The 15,066-nt window shown below is 42.8% G+C and overlaps 1 protein-coding gene across 1 annotated transcript; it reads left to right on the forward strand.

The window, feature by feature from the left end:
- Window positions 1–14,592, forward strand: LOC139912046 (transforming acidic coiled-coil-containing protein 1-like). The gene is made up of 13 exons (XM_071899736.2): window positions 1–495; window positions 2,279–2,370; window positions 4,868–5,345; window positions 7,257–7,311; window positions 7,439–7,517; window positions 8,392–8,444; window positions 10,297–10,428; window positions 10,557–10,633; window positions 11,083–11,126; window positions 11,454–11,614; window positions 12,114–12,220; window positions 12,349–12,469; window positions 12,589–14,592. Exons 1-13 carry the CDS (start codon window positions 380–382, stop codon window positions 12,655–12,657), a joined length of 1,584 nt encoding a protein of 527 aa, XP_071755837.1. The 5' UTR covers window positions 1–379; the 3' UTR covers window positions 12,658–14,592.
- Window positions 14,593–15,066: the final 474 nt, after the last annotated feature.

The raw sequence follows: 15,066 nt of genomic DNA on the forward strand, positions 1-15,066 counted from the left end.
AAAAGCAGCAATAGCAGCAGCAGCAGCAGCAGTGTGACACACGTTTCCCTCTCACGGTCGTCAACAATGCAGAAGAGCAGGATGGGAAAGCTTAACGCGAGGAGGAAGTGAGCGAGCCGTCTAGAAAACCTGCGGGGAGGCCGTGAAAACCCGCACATCTTCGACAACAAGAGAGAGATCCGGTAGCACTCTGCCGTTAGGCGGGAGAAGGACATGAAGACAGATCGATAGACTCTCTGTGAGGAGAACGGACGCCTGATTGACAGAAGTGACAAGTTTAAACTGAAGAGTGGGACTCGACCCAGGCCGGACTGTACGACCGTAGAGGTGGAAGCAGTTTTAGCATCAGACGTGGAGTCAGTGGGAAAGGTTGTTCAGGATGTCCTGGTTGTCTCCGGTACAGTGGGCCAAATGGACCTGGTCAGCAGTGACCGGGGGGGCAGAGGACGAGGGGCAGGCGGGGCAACTGGGAAACAAGGATGACGAGAAGGACAAGTAAGCAGGCTAGGCCACAGATGTTTGTTTATGTGTGTGTGTGTGTGTGTGAGAGAGAGAGAGAGAGAGAGAGAGAGAGAGAGAGAGAGTTGGTGTAGGTGGGTATGTTTATGTGTGTGCTGGTCTGATGCCTGTAGAAGAGATAGAAAGACAAAGAGAAAGAGAGAAAGGATGGCTGGGGAAGAGAGATTTCCTATGTTGCGGTCACGTGTAAGCCAGTAGATTGTGTGTGTGTGTGTGTGTGTGTGTCCACCACCTGTCAGTATGACTCAGGGGAATCTGCAGTTACTATACACACACACACATGCTGATTGCTGTTGTGGTATAATCTCAGATTCTTTCCTACTCTGATCCCACTGACTGGGTCATGTTGTCATTGACTAAAAACAGATTCTTAGTCAAAATACAGACATTCAAACTGCTATTTTGCTGCTCTCTGCTCAGTCTGCTTTGTGTGCACAGGCCTATTTCCTTATGAGAGAGCAAACACTGTGAGAATCTGACTGTCTAGGTCTGTGTGTGTGTTTGTGTGTGTGTGTGTGTTTGTGTGTTTGTGTGTGTGTGTGTGTGTGTGTGTGTGTTGTTTGGCAGTTGGGGAACAGTTGCGGAAGGCTGGGGGAAGGGAGGAGAGCCACAGTTTCTAAAGCTTTTGATTTCGGATTTTTTTCTGTCCCTTTCTAGTTTCTAAGTAACCATCCAAGACCGCGGCGCAGGGGCCATCACTGGGACATGACTCTGTGTGGATTTGCTTTGTGTGTGTGTGTGTGTGTGTGTGTGTGTGTGTGATATGTATATAAGGATTAACTCTATGGTTTTGTTGTGTAGAGCTCTGTGTGTGTTTGTGTGTGCTGGTATCAGAGAGGGAGCGAAAGGGTTGCTTGTGTATTGGGACTGTGGGCTTTGTTCCTTTGAGCTGTTTTTCATTAGAGTGTGGACGTTTTGATGTGCGTTCAAGCGCCTGGGAACGGGTACACACCCACCCACCCACACCCACATAAACTCTCACTGTCTCTCTCTCTCTCTCTCTCATTCGCTTTTTCATTCCCCACAGTTTGGAAATAAATTTGGGCTGGGTGTCTAGGCAGCTGAGACAGCAGACCAAAAGACTGTGTGTGCTCTTTGTGTGTGTGTGTGTGTGTGTGTGTGTGTGTGTGTGTGTGTGAGTGTGTGTGTGAGTGTACTGGGACACAGTGTGTCCTTAGTGAGGGGCAAAGGATGCAGGTGGCCTTGCAGGGCCCAGGCTTCACTTCCTCGCCTCTTCCTTCCTCTGGCTTCCCTTAAAATAAAAGCTTGTTTAGTTTGGGCTTCTTTGAACTCTATTGTTTTCATGTCACTTCAAGAAAAACAGAAGATGTTACATTGATATTTGGCTATATTATTTTATATATGTCATTAAATAACAATTTATGGCATCTACAGTATATGTAGTTAATCAGATTGATCAATCAATATTTCAATACCCCTCCACTCCTAAAGATGTTAGCCTGTTATTTTGCAACCGTCTAATAGCCTAAAGATACCAAAAACTTCAATAGTGTTCCATAATTTTTTTATTACATGCTCTAAATAATTTTATGGGAATAGATATCACTATTTTATGGATCTCAGTTCATATTCCATATTCCATTTTCATTTTCAAACTGGAGATTTCATCATTTGTTCCAGATACCATGCCAGATACGCCAAGCTCAAACACTTCCATGGAGCTCTAATTTCTCTCTCTCTCTCTCTCTCTCTCCTTCTCTCTCTCTCTCTCTCTCTCTCTCTCTGTCTCCCTCCATAGTTCGGACTCTGAGGGGAACTTTGAGACTCCAGAAGCAGAGTCTCCTGGTGTTGTGAAGCTGCTGACCCAACTGGACAACTCCAACCACACAGGTGAGACTGCAGATCCATCTGGCTGGTCCAGTGCTCCTGCTCTGTGATCAAACCCCGATCACATCTGACTAGTGATGTTGGAAATTCACGGGTCCAGAGCCAGGTCAAACTCTGCTTCGCTTGGTGTGAAAGTTTGGGGCTGTAGTATTTTTCAACATCAGTATGTCATTGTCAAATTAATTATGATAGCTTGGTATAATAACGGTAAACAAATAAGATCATGGGCGAAATGATTGGCAGTCTTTATCTTACACCAGTGGTATTGTTAGTGCTGGTGTTTCTCAAAATTAAGGCCACTTTACCCATAAACCCCATTGGATGTTGCTACAGACATTGCTCCGAACGTGTTTGTTTTATTGAAGAGGATAAGCATGTTGCAAGTGATTTGTCCATCAGCCTTTCACTCATTCTGACATTGCGAGAAACTCTGAAAGCTTGAACTCCATTTGCACTGGAAGAACAGCGTCCTCCTGCTGTTTTCTGCTGTAAAGCAATCCATCAGATTTCCTGAGATTGGACCTGGTGGCACACAATGTAGAATGCAGTGTAGAGGCCAGTAGAGGCTGCTTTATCTCTTTAGTGATGGTCTTGTTTGTTTAGCATTATTATGTTAGTGTCTCAAAATTAATGTGGTAATGGTTTTTTTATGTTAACCTGTGTCACTCCATGTCTGGAGCATCATGTTGTCCACCATGTTGAACACAGAATGTCAATATGTCTGTTTCTGATGATGTAGGAGGTTATAAGGTGTCAGCCCATAGGACAGGCCTCCTACAAGGGAAGGACTTGGAATAGCATACTCTAATATTTCCAGGTTGTGTGTATGAAGGTGTATTAGAAACGTAAAAGAGCTCGCTCCTGTTAGGCACAGACTGGTAAATCAACTGAAAAATGGGTGGGAGGGTTCCTGCCTCTTTGAAGCTGCACCCCCAGAGACACCGTTCTCCTTTCTCCCCATGAACAGCCGCTGTTGTCCAAACCTCGGCCCCCTCCTAACCTCCCTCCCCTCCTGTTGTCCTGGTTTCACCCACACACACATGAAACGAGGCCGCCTCAGCGTTACCATGGTAACGGATAAGACAGAGTGCCTCTCCTCTGCTGAAACAAATACTATAATATCGCTGATATTTGCAAACTCTCCACCTCCATCAGTTTCTATTCCATTACTTGCTCTGCAGAATTGGAGTTCAAAATTGTATTTGTATGTGTATCAATGTATCAGAATGATAGCCTTAAGGATTAAATCAGTCTTAGTTGATTTTGGATGGCTAGTCTAGGGAAATGTTTTGACCAGAGCATATGGGAGACCGTACCAGATCATAACAGGGAGATTAATCTGTTTATTATTGCATTTTCCTTTGCAGACAATAACAGTCTCCCTTTCATGCTAACACAGTCACATGGTGGGTACAGAATCTGGGTTGGTTTCATAAATAAAGCATTTACTGTGTGAAGAAACTGATAGTCTGGTTGACTATAAGTAGACGTAAACAGCTCAGGGGGATCCACTGTCACATGCCAGAATCTGACTGTATCTACTGTTGAACCAGGACTCACGATGTTCATGACATCTTAGACACCAGTATGTTTACCTGTTCTATCTGTTTGTCTCTCGCTCGCTGTCCCTCACTTCTCTTTCTGTCGTCTCTTCCTCTTCTACATGGAGTTGTGAAACTGTAACAGGGCCCGATGTTGTTTTTGTTGCTAGGCCACGTGGCGGTGTGTGTTCTGCAAGGCTGGGTGTGGTTCCTCTACATCTACTCCCTGTCTCCGAGGGGCGTCTGTGCGTGTGTGTGTGTGTGTGTGCAGTTCTTGTACCCTAATACTGAGCAAAAGTTTACCTAAACTTACATGAATTTAATGTATGATGTAATGACACACATCAGCCTTTCGTCATGACAAACTGTGTGAGAAGCTGTTACCCACCCAAAATGAAACCATAATGACTTCATTCACTCTGTGTGTGTGTGTGTGTGTGTGTGTGTGTGTGTGTGTGTGAGTGTGTGTGTGTGTGTGTGTGTGTGTGTGTGTGTGTGTGTGTGTGTGTGTGTGTGTGTGTGTGCGTGCATGTTGAGAGAGAAGGAAGGAAGAAAGAAAGATAGAAAGAAAGAAAGAAAGAACTGAGGGTCTTTTAGTTTTACTATTGTGTGTAGTTGTGTGTTCCTGGGTTTTATGGTGTGTGGGTGTATTTTTCAGTAACAGAGAGTCCTGTGTACCAGCAGCAGTGTGACTCAACGGGGACCAGCCTGCTGCTGCGGTCGTTAGCTAGCCGTTAACGGGATGTGAGAGCACACAGGATGTGAGGAGCTATTCTGAGTGCTCTGATAGGAAGCCAGAAGCCATTTTAAGTGTTTTAACAGGAGAGGAAAGGCCATTACATCAACCCTGACAGCTAAAATCATCAGTTAGCGACAGGTTGGGGATTTTAGGTTTTAGTGTTTGAAGGATGGAGATGCTGGGAGAGGGAACGAGACTCAGTTTTCTCACCTTTTCACAGTGCTTCCTGGAGATGATGGACAGCTGATGTCACACCCTTTCCTGGACAAGAACTCCAACCAGGATGTCGGTCCCGTCTCATCTCAAGAGGTCGATACCCTGAACAACCTCACCGGCTCCTCCCCTAACAACAGCAGCTTTGGTTTGGACCAGAACCTCAACCTGACTCTGAGCATCAAGCCCAGTCTGTCCAGCCCTCCGCCCCAGCCTCCAGCCGTCCGGCCCCCATCGCTGAGTGTCCTCTCCCCCCTGAGCAGACCCGATCCCTCGGAGGTGGACGACGAGGCTCCGATGACCTCGGACTCCAGCCCCGACTCTAACCTGAACCCCAGCCATGACCTTTGTGTGGATCCTGACATGCTCAATGGCAACATGAACTCTGACCCCTCACTGTCAGACACACAGCTGACCTGTAACCTGGAAGGTAATGAGGACTCCATGAGACAGTCGCCCAGGAAGACCAACGGCACAATTATCACGTGAGTCGCACATAGAGATGCACACGCACAAAGGCATACATTCATTAAAATCAATCCTCTTCAATCATTAATCATAACCATCCTCTTTCCAGTCAATGGCTACATTTACATGCAAGCAGTGACTGGATTAACTGGATTAGGGCTGCACAATTAATTGCAATATGAACTACTTCAGTTTCAGAGTCCAATTTCTGGTCTATAAACTAAATTGCACATTGTAAAAAAAAACAACATTCATTGTACTCAAACTGAGCAAATCTTAAGCAACAGTATCCCAGTTTTTGATTAAAAATATTTCTTGTTTGCTGAAAAATCTAAAATATTGAAAAATTAGCATCTGTGTACTGTATTACAATTTACATCACAATTACAATATTCAGCAAAATAACTGCATTATGATTATTTGCAGCTCTACCTGACCCACAGATCTGGGAGCTGAACAAACTCTGCTCTTTTCTGGCTATAGGGAACAGTAGCGAACGCTCACTATTGTGCACAATGAACTATCTTACAGCAAAGTACCGAAATTCAGTGGTTTTGCTGCTGAATGAAAATGTGGTCAGTCTGACATGAAAGTGTTTCCATTTTAACAAACTGCAGGAACCATTCTGTAGCTACCAGAGCGTCTCAGCTCTACTCATCCAACCACATCATCTGTTCTCTCTCTCTGCCCGGCCATTCATCCCTCACCAGCGTTATTATAGATTTCCACTGCTTTTAGTTATTTTTATTTTATTTTAGAATTTGAGTTCCTCAGGATTCTCAGGAAGGGTTTACTAGATTTAGTTTTATTTTTTCCACAGATGTTGTTTTAATGTAGATTTTTTATTTTTTTTTATTTGTGTACATACTGACGGAAAATTTTCAGTCTGGGACTATTCCTTACTAGGGGATTCTCCACACTTCACTCACAGCATTGGAGCAGTGGAAATGAAAATAATTCAGGGCTTTTTTTATTTTATTTGTTGGTTTGGGAGTTTTGGGAGATTTTCATTTCAGTTTAGTTTCAGTAGTTTTTTATTTTCAGCTTCCTCAAATGTTCTCTCACTTGTCTAGATGTAGTTTTAGTTTTTAGTAAGCTATAATAACCCTGCCCCTCACCCTTGTGTTTAACCTAACCCCTAACCCCCCGTCCTCTCCTGTGTCTTTCCCTTATCCTCTTCCTCTTCCTCCCCCACCTGTCATTCTGTTTCCCCCTCTCTCTGTGTGGCATCAGGACTGCTGAGCAAGTCCATTTCCTCTGTGTTCTGTTGTAAGTACTGTATAACTGTGTGTGTGTGTGTGTGTGTGTGTGTGTGTTTCTAAGTTCTACCCTAGCTGTTCTAAATACAAGAGCGCTTGTTTCTCTCAGAGAGTCCAGGCTAACTCCACAGCCTGCTGTGTCCACCATCTGACCTAAATTTCACAAACACTTAGTGAAGGCAGAAAAAAGTGTGAAGAATAGAGTATAAAGTATAAAGTAGAGGAGAGAGAGTGTGTGAGTACGAATGAGCGAGAGAGAGAGAGTGTGTGTTAGTGGAAACCTTGTAATTCCTTCCTAATGCTCTGCACAACTGTTCCTGCTCTTATTTCAATTTGTCAACAGCCTGTTTCATTAATCTGCTTTTTCTTCTGTGTAATTCAGCACTTTTAGCAGAGTATGCGAGCTCAGCACAGACACACACACACACACACACACAGAGCAAGGCAATGAGGTCCGACTATAACGCTTCCTGTCTCTCCTGCTTTCTCTTCTCACCATTACACCTGCCTACATGCTTACACAGCATGCATGGGTCGACTTAGAGCCCCTATGGGAAACTGCAGGACTCCGTGACACACACACACACACACACACACACACACACACACACACACACACACACACACACACACGGAGCTATGATTGACCTCCATCCTCCTTGTACTCAGGAACTCCTGTAAAGTAAAGCAGAACCAGCCGGTGCAAAAGGACATTAGTGGACAGGTGAGGATCAACAGTGTTTACTGTGTGTTTAGTGTTTGTTAGTTCTTGAATGTTTTATATTTTTGTTTACCTACCTGCCTAAAGTTCTTACAGTATGTGTGGGTATTTCTGTTTGCTGCTGTTGAAGGATGACCGTCGTGGAGGCCACGCCACAGACGAGGAGAAGCTGGCGAGCAGTGGAGTCAAACCAGACAAGGACCAAAGCAGTGAGTGAGAGGGTCAATGAAGATCTATTTGATGTTGTGTTCATAATGTCTAAATGTCTGGGGGCAATTCAGTTACATGCTGCTAGCTCTCGCTCTCCTTTTAGTCCGAGAGGGATTTAGACCTGAGGTTTCTACTGTACAGCGATCAGATAGCTGGTTGTTTAAGTTTAGACAATGGTTTGCTTTAGTTTCCCTCTGGGCAAACAATCAGCCGTGGTCGATCCATGACAGACAGAGAGAAGGTCATCTTTGCTTTACTCTTATACACACAGACACACAACATTAATCATTAACCCCACATATCAATTAGCGCTCCATCGAAACTTGTGACTGTGTGAGCTAGCAGTCATGAGCCAGCATCTGAGCAGGGATTTGTTGGTGTGACAAAACAGCCAGATTGTACTGGACCACAGGAGCCTCCAGGCTACATGTGACACAGCTTTAGTGATCTGATCTGATGTTGGTAGACCTCACTGTCACAGAGGTGCTGTGTTGTGGCACTGGCACCAAGTGCAGTGGCCCGTGGTTATATGGTCTCGAATGGCATTTTGAATGGCATATTGGTATTTTACTGCAGACATTAGCATTTTGCTGGCTCAGATATGAAAGATTTATTGACCTACTATTCATCTTTCTAGTGTGAGTGCACAGCACAGACATGGAAGTATGTCATCATAACAGGCTGATGTTGCCTGCAAGAAAACAATTGATTCGGAGAGATATGATATTTACCTCTCATGTACTGCCACCTGCTGGTCATGTTGATAAATCATCTTTTACCAAACGCACAACATTACCGACCCTGAATTCTTCCCTTGGTACAAGCGTGGTGTAACGTGTGTACATTAATATGTTATGTGTTGCTTTCTCCCAGGCCCAGAATGCAGTGTGACATCCAGAGCCGAGGAGTCAGACTGCTGCTCTATGGTGAGGAATTATGACATTTAATCAATCATTTTACTCTACAACATTCATCTGCCAGGCCCAAACACAGTCTATTCATACATTATCCGTTATCACACAGCCACACAGTTATATATAGCATTTGTCAGAGCTTTAGATCTTTCATCTACACTTACCAAAGCACCTGCAATGATGATAACAATGATCCCACCAGTCACCACTAGGTGGGGCTGAAGCACTCTTTAATGCTCGACCTGAACTGTGATAGGGCAGGAAACAGAGAGCCTTGTCCAGCCCAGACTTCTCCCAGCACCAGTCTCACTGGTCACTGTTATGGTTACATTGCCACATTTTGCTCAGTTTCAGATGGTGCTGTATGCTGACTGACAAGCAGTAAGGCTAGTGTAGGAGTAGAGCTCATGCGTCACCTCTACACAGCAAAATTGTCAGTGTTAATTTAGTGTGAGAGTATAAAAATCATCACTATGCCAGTGTTTATAAAAGTCCACACCCATCAGAGTTAATTTGACACTTCTAGTTAGTTTTGAACACTCGCCCCGGAGACACATCGGCTCTCTGAGTGGACAAACAACACTCCAGTCAACACTTGTCAACTCCACATACTTGTCACTGAAAGATCAACACAATTTGCTTTGTACTGACATAAAGTTTGACGTTCCTCATTAAGTCTGTTGTGAGTTGAATGAGTGACATTTGCGTGGTAAATGATATATTGAGGCCATGTGAGCTTGTTGCATTATGTCTGGGGCTGCAGCAGGGACGCTATGACAGCTTGTCTGACATGATGGCTGCACTCATGTGCTTTAGAAAAGCAGGAGGTCCTTTATGTCTGCCACTATGTCAATCTACTCAGGTGACAGAGGGATTTGGATTATCATTCAGGAGATTAGAATATGACTGTCATAATCCAGGGAAGGACAAGAGGAGAGGCGGGGGAGGGGAGGAAGAACGAGGAACACAAGGTTTTTAGAACAACGATTGAAAGCCAAGAGAGATGAGAACGAGAGAAGCTAATGAAGGCAAGAGGATGAGAGAGAAGACTGAAGAGAAGGGAAGAGAGGGCATACAGAAGGGGAGGAGAGAGAAATAAAATGAGTTAAATAACCAGCCAGAGGCTTCAAGTGCAGAAACAAGTTACAAAAAACCCTAAACTGCAGCCCAGCATTTCATGAATATTACATTAGTACATTAGAGTTCTTTATGGAGGTCACTAAGAATAAGTCTTCACTTAGAATCAACTGCCAAGAATTTACAGAGGGTTATAGTGATGAATAAAAGGGTGGGCAACCTTAAAGTCATAATCAGCAACTTTTTCATATAAATAAATGTCAGTTTTGCTATCTCTATCACCAATATATATAACAAATTAGTGATTCAACATATACCCAGATCATGAAAGATTTTACATTTGCTGTTCGAAACATCTATGAGGTGTTGGGAAAAATACTCTGCTGCACAGGAAGGAAGCGATGTGTTTTACATTTACAGAAGCAACAACAGTGGTTTGGTTTGAATAAGAAGGTAAAAGAAATATAAGAAGCCGCAGTCTACATTGAGTGCCTTTATTATTATGTTGGGCCAGCGCCTACATTGAGTCCAAAACATGAAAACAATGACCACTTATCATCAAAGGTGTCGCCAGAATCAAGGAAAATTAAAATCTTGGGGATTATCATTTTAACCAGTTTTTAAAAAATGCATTATAATAGTACACATGGATGCTAGTTCTGCATGTTGTTATAATAGCTTGGATAGATGGGTAAACTCTTCTTAGTTTACATGGGTTTACCCTCCACTATATCACTGAACGTACAGTAGCTGATGAGGGACAACACATCTGATTTTGTCTGACCAGTACGAAGATCCATGCAAGCTGAAGAACAAGTCGGAGGGAAGTGAGATGCAGAAAACGGGAAGTCAGGTCCTGGATTCCATCTGCATCAGTGAGGCAGAGAAACAGGCAGTTCTCACCCTCATCAGGGAGGAGGTACATACATCACCTGCTTTTACACACTCAAGTCAGTGCCAAACATCATCAGTGTCATCAGTGTGTTTGTTTTCTCCTCAAGTTTTTTTCTATGTAAATTTCTGCTCACGGTAGACGTCTCCTTTCAGATCATCACTAAGGAGGTGGAGGCCAGCGACTGGAAGAGGAAGTACAATGACAGCAAACAGGAAGTCGTTGAGATGAGGTGAAGAAACATGATGCTTTTTATTTAATCAGTTATCTTGGAGAAATGAGCATGATTGATTGACTTGAGGGTTGTCTTGCAAAAGGCTGACTGACTGAAACAACTCAATCAATTGGTGTGGAGGGACTTTATCTGTGTGGGACTTTGCTCTTTACATTTTTGTGTGAAAAGAGAGTCAGGAGTCCATTATACATATATATATATATATATTTTTGTAATGTTTTTTTGAGTTTGACAGGTGGAAAGCTAAGAGGAAGAAAGAATAGTCAAGTAGACAAGTAGGGGAACATTTGGGTCTAGAGACGTATAAACCATTAATAAACTATTCTTTAACTTTTTGCTGTTTTGGAAGTAGCAGCATGATGATGTAGGCTACATTTTATCTTCAAGAATCAGACAGTCTCTCATAAGGTTCAGTGAGTCTCATCACGTGTTTTTTCTTATTACAGGAAAATTGTTGCAGAATATGAGAAGACAATCGCTCAGATGATCGGTGAGTCAAAGTGTTAGAATATGTTTCATTGGTCACAGTAATGATTACATTACCACAAGGTACTTGGTTTCAGCTGGTACAGTTTATGCTGACTAAGAGGCAGAAACAGTAGTGCACATTGTTCTGTGTGTGGAGCGGCAAGGCAGCTGTAAAAACAAACATTAAGTCTGATATTTCAGTCAAGATTTTCTCAATTTCTTTACTTGACTAATGTTTATGTGGTAAAATATATAGATGCAGCATTAGATGCAAACACTGTCACATGATTAAAACCACAATTATGTAGTACTCTCTCAACAGTAAAGTCTTCTCTTTTGCTCCAATCAGAGGATGAGCAACGCAACACTCTGAGTTCCCAGAAGTCTTTGCACGCAATGACTATGGAGAAGGACGCCGCCCTGACAGACCTGAACTCTGTAGAGCGCTCTCTCTCTGACCTGTTTCGGCGCTATGAAAACATGAAGAGCACCCTGGAGGGCTTTAAGAAGGTATGGGGTCAGAGGACAGGTTCATGTCTGGATAACGGCTCAAAGAAAATGTTGATCAGGTATTAGTAGTAGAAATTGGAGGACAATCAGAGATTAGGGAGGGAATAAGGGTGAAAGGCAGTGGTAGCCTAGAGGTGAAAGAAACAAACTTTTGACCGTAAAGTCACTGGTTTTAATCATGAAAAATCATCAAGGAGCCCTTGATCAAAGCCTTTGACCCCCAGCTGGTTTAGTGTAGCTGCCAGGAGTGAATATGTGTAAATATAGAATTGAGAAGAATGAGAAGGTGAAGAGCATATATGCTCAGCAAAACCATACCTGGATAAGTAAAGGTTAAAAGAATCACCACTACATAGGACACCACTGCATTGTTTTTCCTTGGTAAGACAAGTATAATGTAATGATTTACAATATTGTGCCTGTTTTCTATATACTTGTTTCTCTCTGTGTCAGGCTGATTGATATACAACATTGTGGTTGCTCTCTGTTTCCCATACAGAATGAAGAGGTGCTGAAGAAGTGCGCTCAGGAGTATCTGGCCAGAGTCAAACAGGAGGAGCAGAGATACCAGACACTCAAACTCCATGCTGAGGAGAAACTAGACAGGTAGGGTTTAAAAAGGAAACTCCATCCTTCCTGTCAAATCAGTCATGAAAATCAAATCACTTTTACGATTTTGATATGTTGTCATTTATATGTCTCTGTTTCTAACCCCCCCCCCATGTCTCTTTCAGGGCCAATGAGGAGATCGCTCAGGTGCGTTCAAAGGCAAGCTCAGAGAATGTGGCGCTGACTGCCAGCCTGAGGAAGGAGCAGATGAGGGTGGAGTCTCTGGAAAGAGCCCTGCAGCAGAAGGTCAGTGGCATCCTCATAATGCTGCATGCCAATTCTATACCTATACCTTAAGATGCAATAATATGAGGTCACATTACAGCATCCATATCATATATTTGCTCTGTTGTGTTTTGTCACAGAATCAAGAGATGGAGGAACTCACCAAGATCTGCGACGAGCTGATCGCTAAGATGGGAAAAGTAGACTGAGAAACTCCTGTGAATCAACCAATACTGTCCCTCCAGTCCTGCCTACAGCCTACAGCCTACAGCCTACAGCCTACAGCCTACAGCGAACCCCTGTGCATGTCCCCAGCCAAGAAGCAGTTCTCACCCTGCACCAGCCCTGCAGCTTGGAGGTTGCTTGTACAGGTCAACCCTATACAAATGTCTAAAGTAACCTCCTATATACTCCAACTGAATGCAATACTAGTGACCGGAGCAGCATTCTATACATGTTAAATGTTGCTTGAGTTGGGACTCTGTTATATGTGGTCATTTTGTTTTGGTTGTATTCTTTTTTTACCCTTTTATAAAGCCAGTTTGTCCCCTTATCTTTTCGTCCATCATGCCAGTGAACAACGACCTGCTTGTGACTATACTTAGATTCCCACTTAATTGCTAAATTTTCAACCACGCCTCCTGTAGGATGACATCAGGTTTTATGCAAGCAATAGTTGTTTCAAAATTGCATTTAGATTTATGCTTGGATGGGCTTTTGAAAAGGATTGTTTGATATCGCAGCAACAATTCATAAAACATGATGTTTCTCTGAAGTGTAAATGAGGCTTTTACTCTGAAAGAGAGAAGCTCGGGGGTATTAGTGCAGCAGAATAAGGTCAGGGTTGAAGTCAAGCTGCACGAGAGCTGGGCTGGAGGGAAGAGTGTAGGGGCGTTTGAGGAAATAGAAAGCTTTCATTAACCTCCGAGGCCTTGGTTTGTGCAGGAGGTGCACTGCACTAGAATGAGTCAAATAGTAGCTGTAGATAATTCTTAGCATTTGTTTTACCCATCTTGGAGTACTAGATGGTTGGGGTTGACAAAATCAGCACAATTCAAATAGTTTTAGATAATTAGACATAGAAATATATTGAATTGACTATCAAAGACTTTCTGGCACTCATTGTATTGTCCCCACCATGTGGCATCAAAGTAAGCTAAAACAAACCATAAAAATGTATTTGCAAATACTATTTGACCCAGTCTTGTCTCGACACACAGTAGGGCAAAGTTGCCTCTCACAGATCTGTCAAGTCAGCACTCAGAGGCAACTTTACCCCAAAGTTGTGTGGAGAGAGAGAAACCAACTTCCTAAACTCCACCACCTTGCAACATCAGCCATCCTGTGTTGTTGACACAGAGCTAAGAATCCTAAACAAACTGGAAATAGTTGAATACAGTGACTCTATATTTTGGATGAAAATATTTTAACCTATTATAATTTTAGGAAGTGCTGCAATACTATAGCCATTTGTTTTAATTGTTTTTCCCTTAAACCATCACTCCATTACAGATTATGAGTGATTCTTTCAGTTTTCGTCCCCTAATCACATTTACCTCTTGCCACTGATGCATGCAGGGAAGCTGTTTAACAAAGTTTGAATTGAACAGTTTTATAAGAGGTTTGGTCTGTAGCTGATGATAAAGTGACGATAAAGAAAACTGTTCAGGGATAACACAAGGTCTCAAGACTGTATTTACAGCATTGCACTCTAGTTATTGTAACAGATACTGTGTCTTTGCATGTTTATTTTCACAGCTTCACAGGTATCAGAATGCAGATTGTTGTTGACACATCACTAAGTCTAGTTGTGTTCAGCACATTGCTTCAGTAATACACACCTCCGCCAGACAGAGGAGGTTATAACTTAGCAACACAAGCATCAGGACACACACCCCTTTATGTGCCAGAGTTTATATTTGTGCCATTCTCATGTTAACTTACCTCCAGTTACACAACCAGTTTGTTTTTGTTTCAGAAAATATTGCTTTGCCAGTTTTGTATGTCAGTGTTCCCTTCTTGAATTACTGTTTGATATCTGTAAAATAGAAATAGCGATCACACACCTGTGTTGACACATTGTGAACTAACAGTGTGAGTGTGTGTACATTTGCTTGAATAAATATAAATATAATTTGTTCTACTATAAATAGTGCTTGCATTATTTTTTAGTGGTTTTTGTATGAAGCTTCATGAATCTATTGACTGTCTTGGGACCATTGGTCTGCCAAGGGCTCAGACACTTTGACACACATGAATTCTCACCGACTGTTTATCCATATGTGTGTCACCCCATTCTCAGCCTTGGCCTCATTACTGATAATTATAAACAACAACACACACACAAACTAACCCACTCATACACACTTGGCTGACGCATGCCAGGAGTGAATAATGACCTTGAGCTCCTTTGGCAGTTTAAGGAACATTCAGCATCCAGAGTCATGAAGCAAAACCTGCCGCTAGTTACAAAACCAGTAGAGTAGGATGAATACTTTAACTACATCACTAACAAATGAGCTCAAACTCAGTTTGATAGTCTAACTGGAACCATATATCACTGTTACGGTGTCTCCCTGTTAAAGCTAACTTGGTTAAGTCCATTACCACAGGCTGCT

This window comes from Centroberyx gerrardi, chromosome 8, assembly GCF_048128805.1.
Source record: "Centroberyx gerrardi isolate f3 chromosome 8, fCenGer3.hap1.cur.20231027, whole genome shotgun sequence".
Classification (NCBI taxonomy): Eukaryota; Metazoa; Chordata; class Actinopteri; order Beryciformes; family Berycidae; genus Centroberyx; species Centroberyx gerrardi.

Bases quoted from the DNA above. Each gene is read 5' to 3' on its own strand.
- LOC139912046 (XM_071899736.2), top strand. From the start codon at position 380: ATGTCCTGGTTGTCTCCGGTACAGTGGGCCAAATGGACCTGGTCAGCA. The intron at 10,634-11,082 runs GTGAAGAAACAT...TTCTTATTACAG, and splicing joins CAGGAAGTCGTTGAGATGAG to GAAAATTGTTGCAGAATATG. The intron at 12,221-12,348 runs GTAGGGTTTAAA...TGTCTCTTTCAG, and splicing joins GCTGAGGAGAAACTAGACAG to GGCCAATGAGGAGATCGCTC.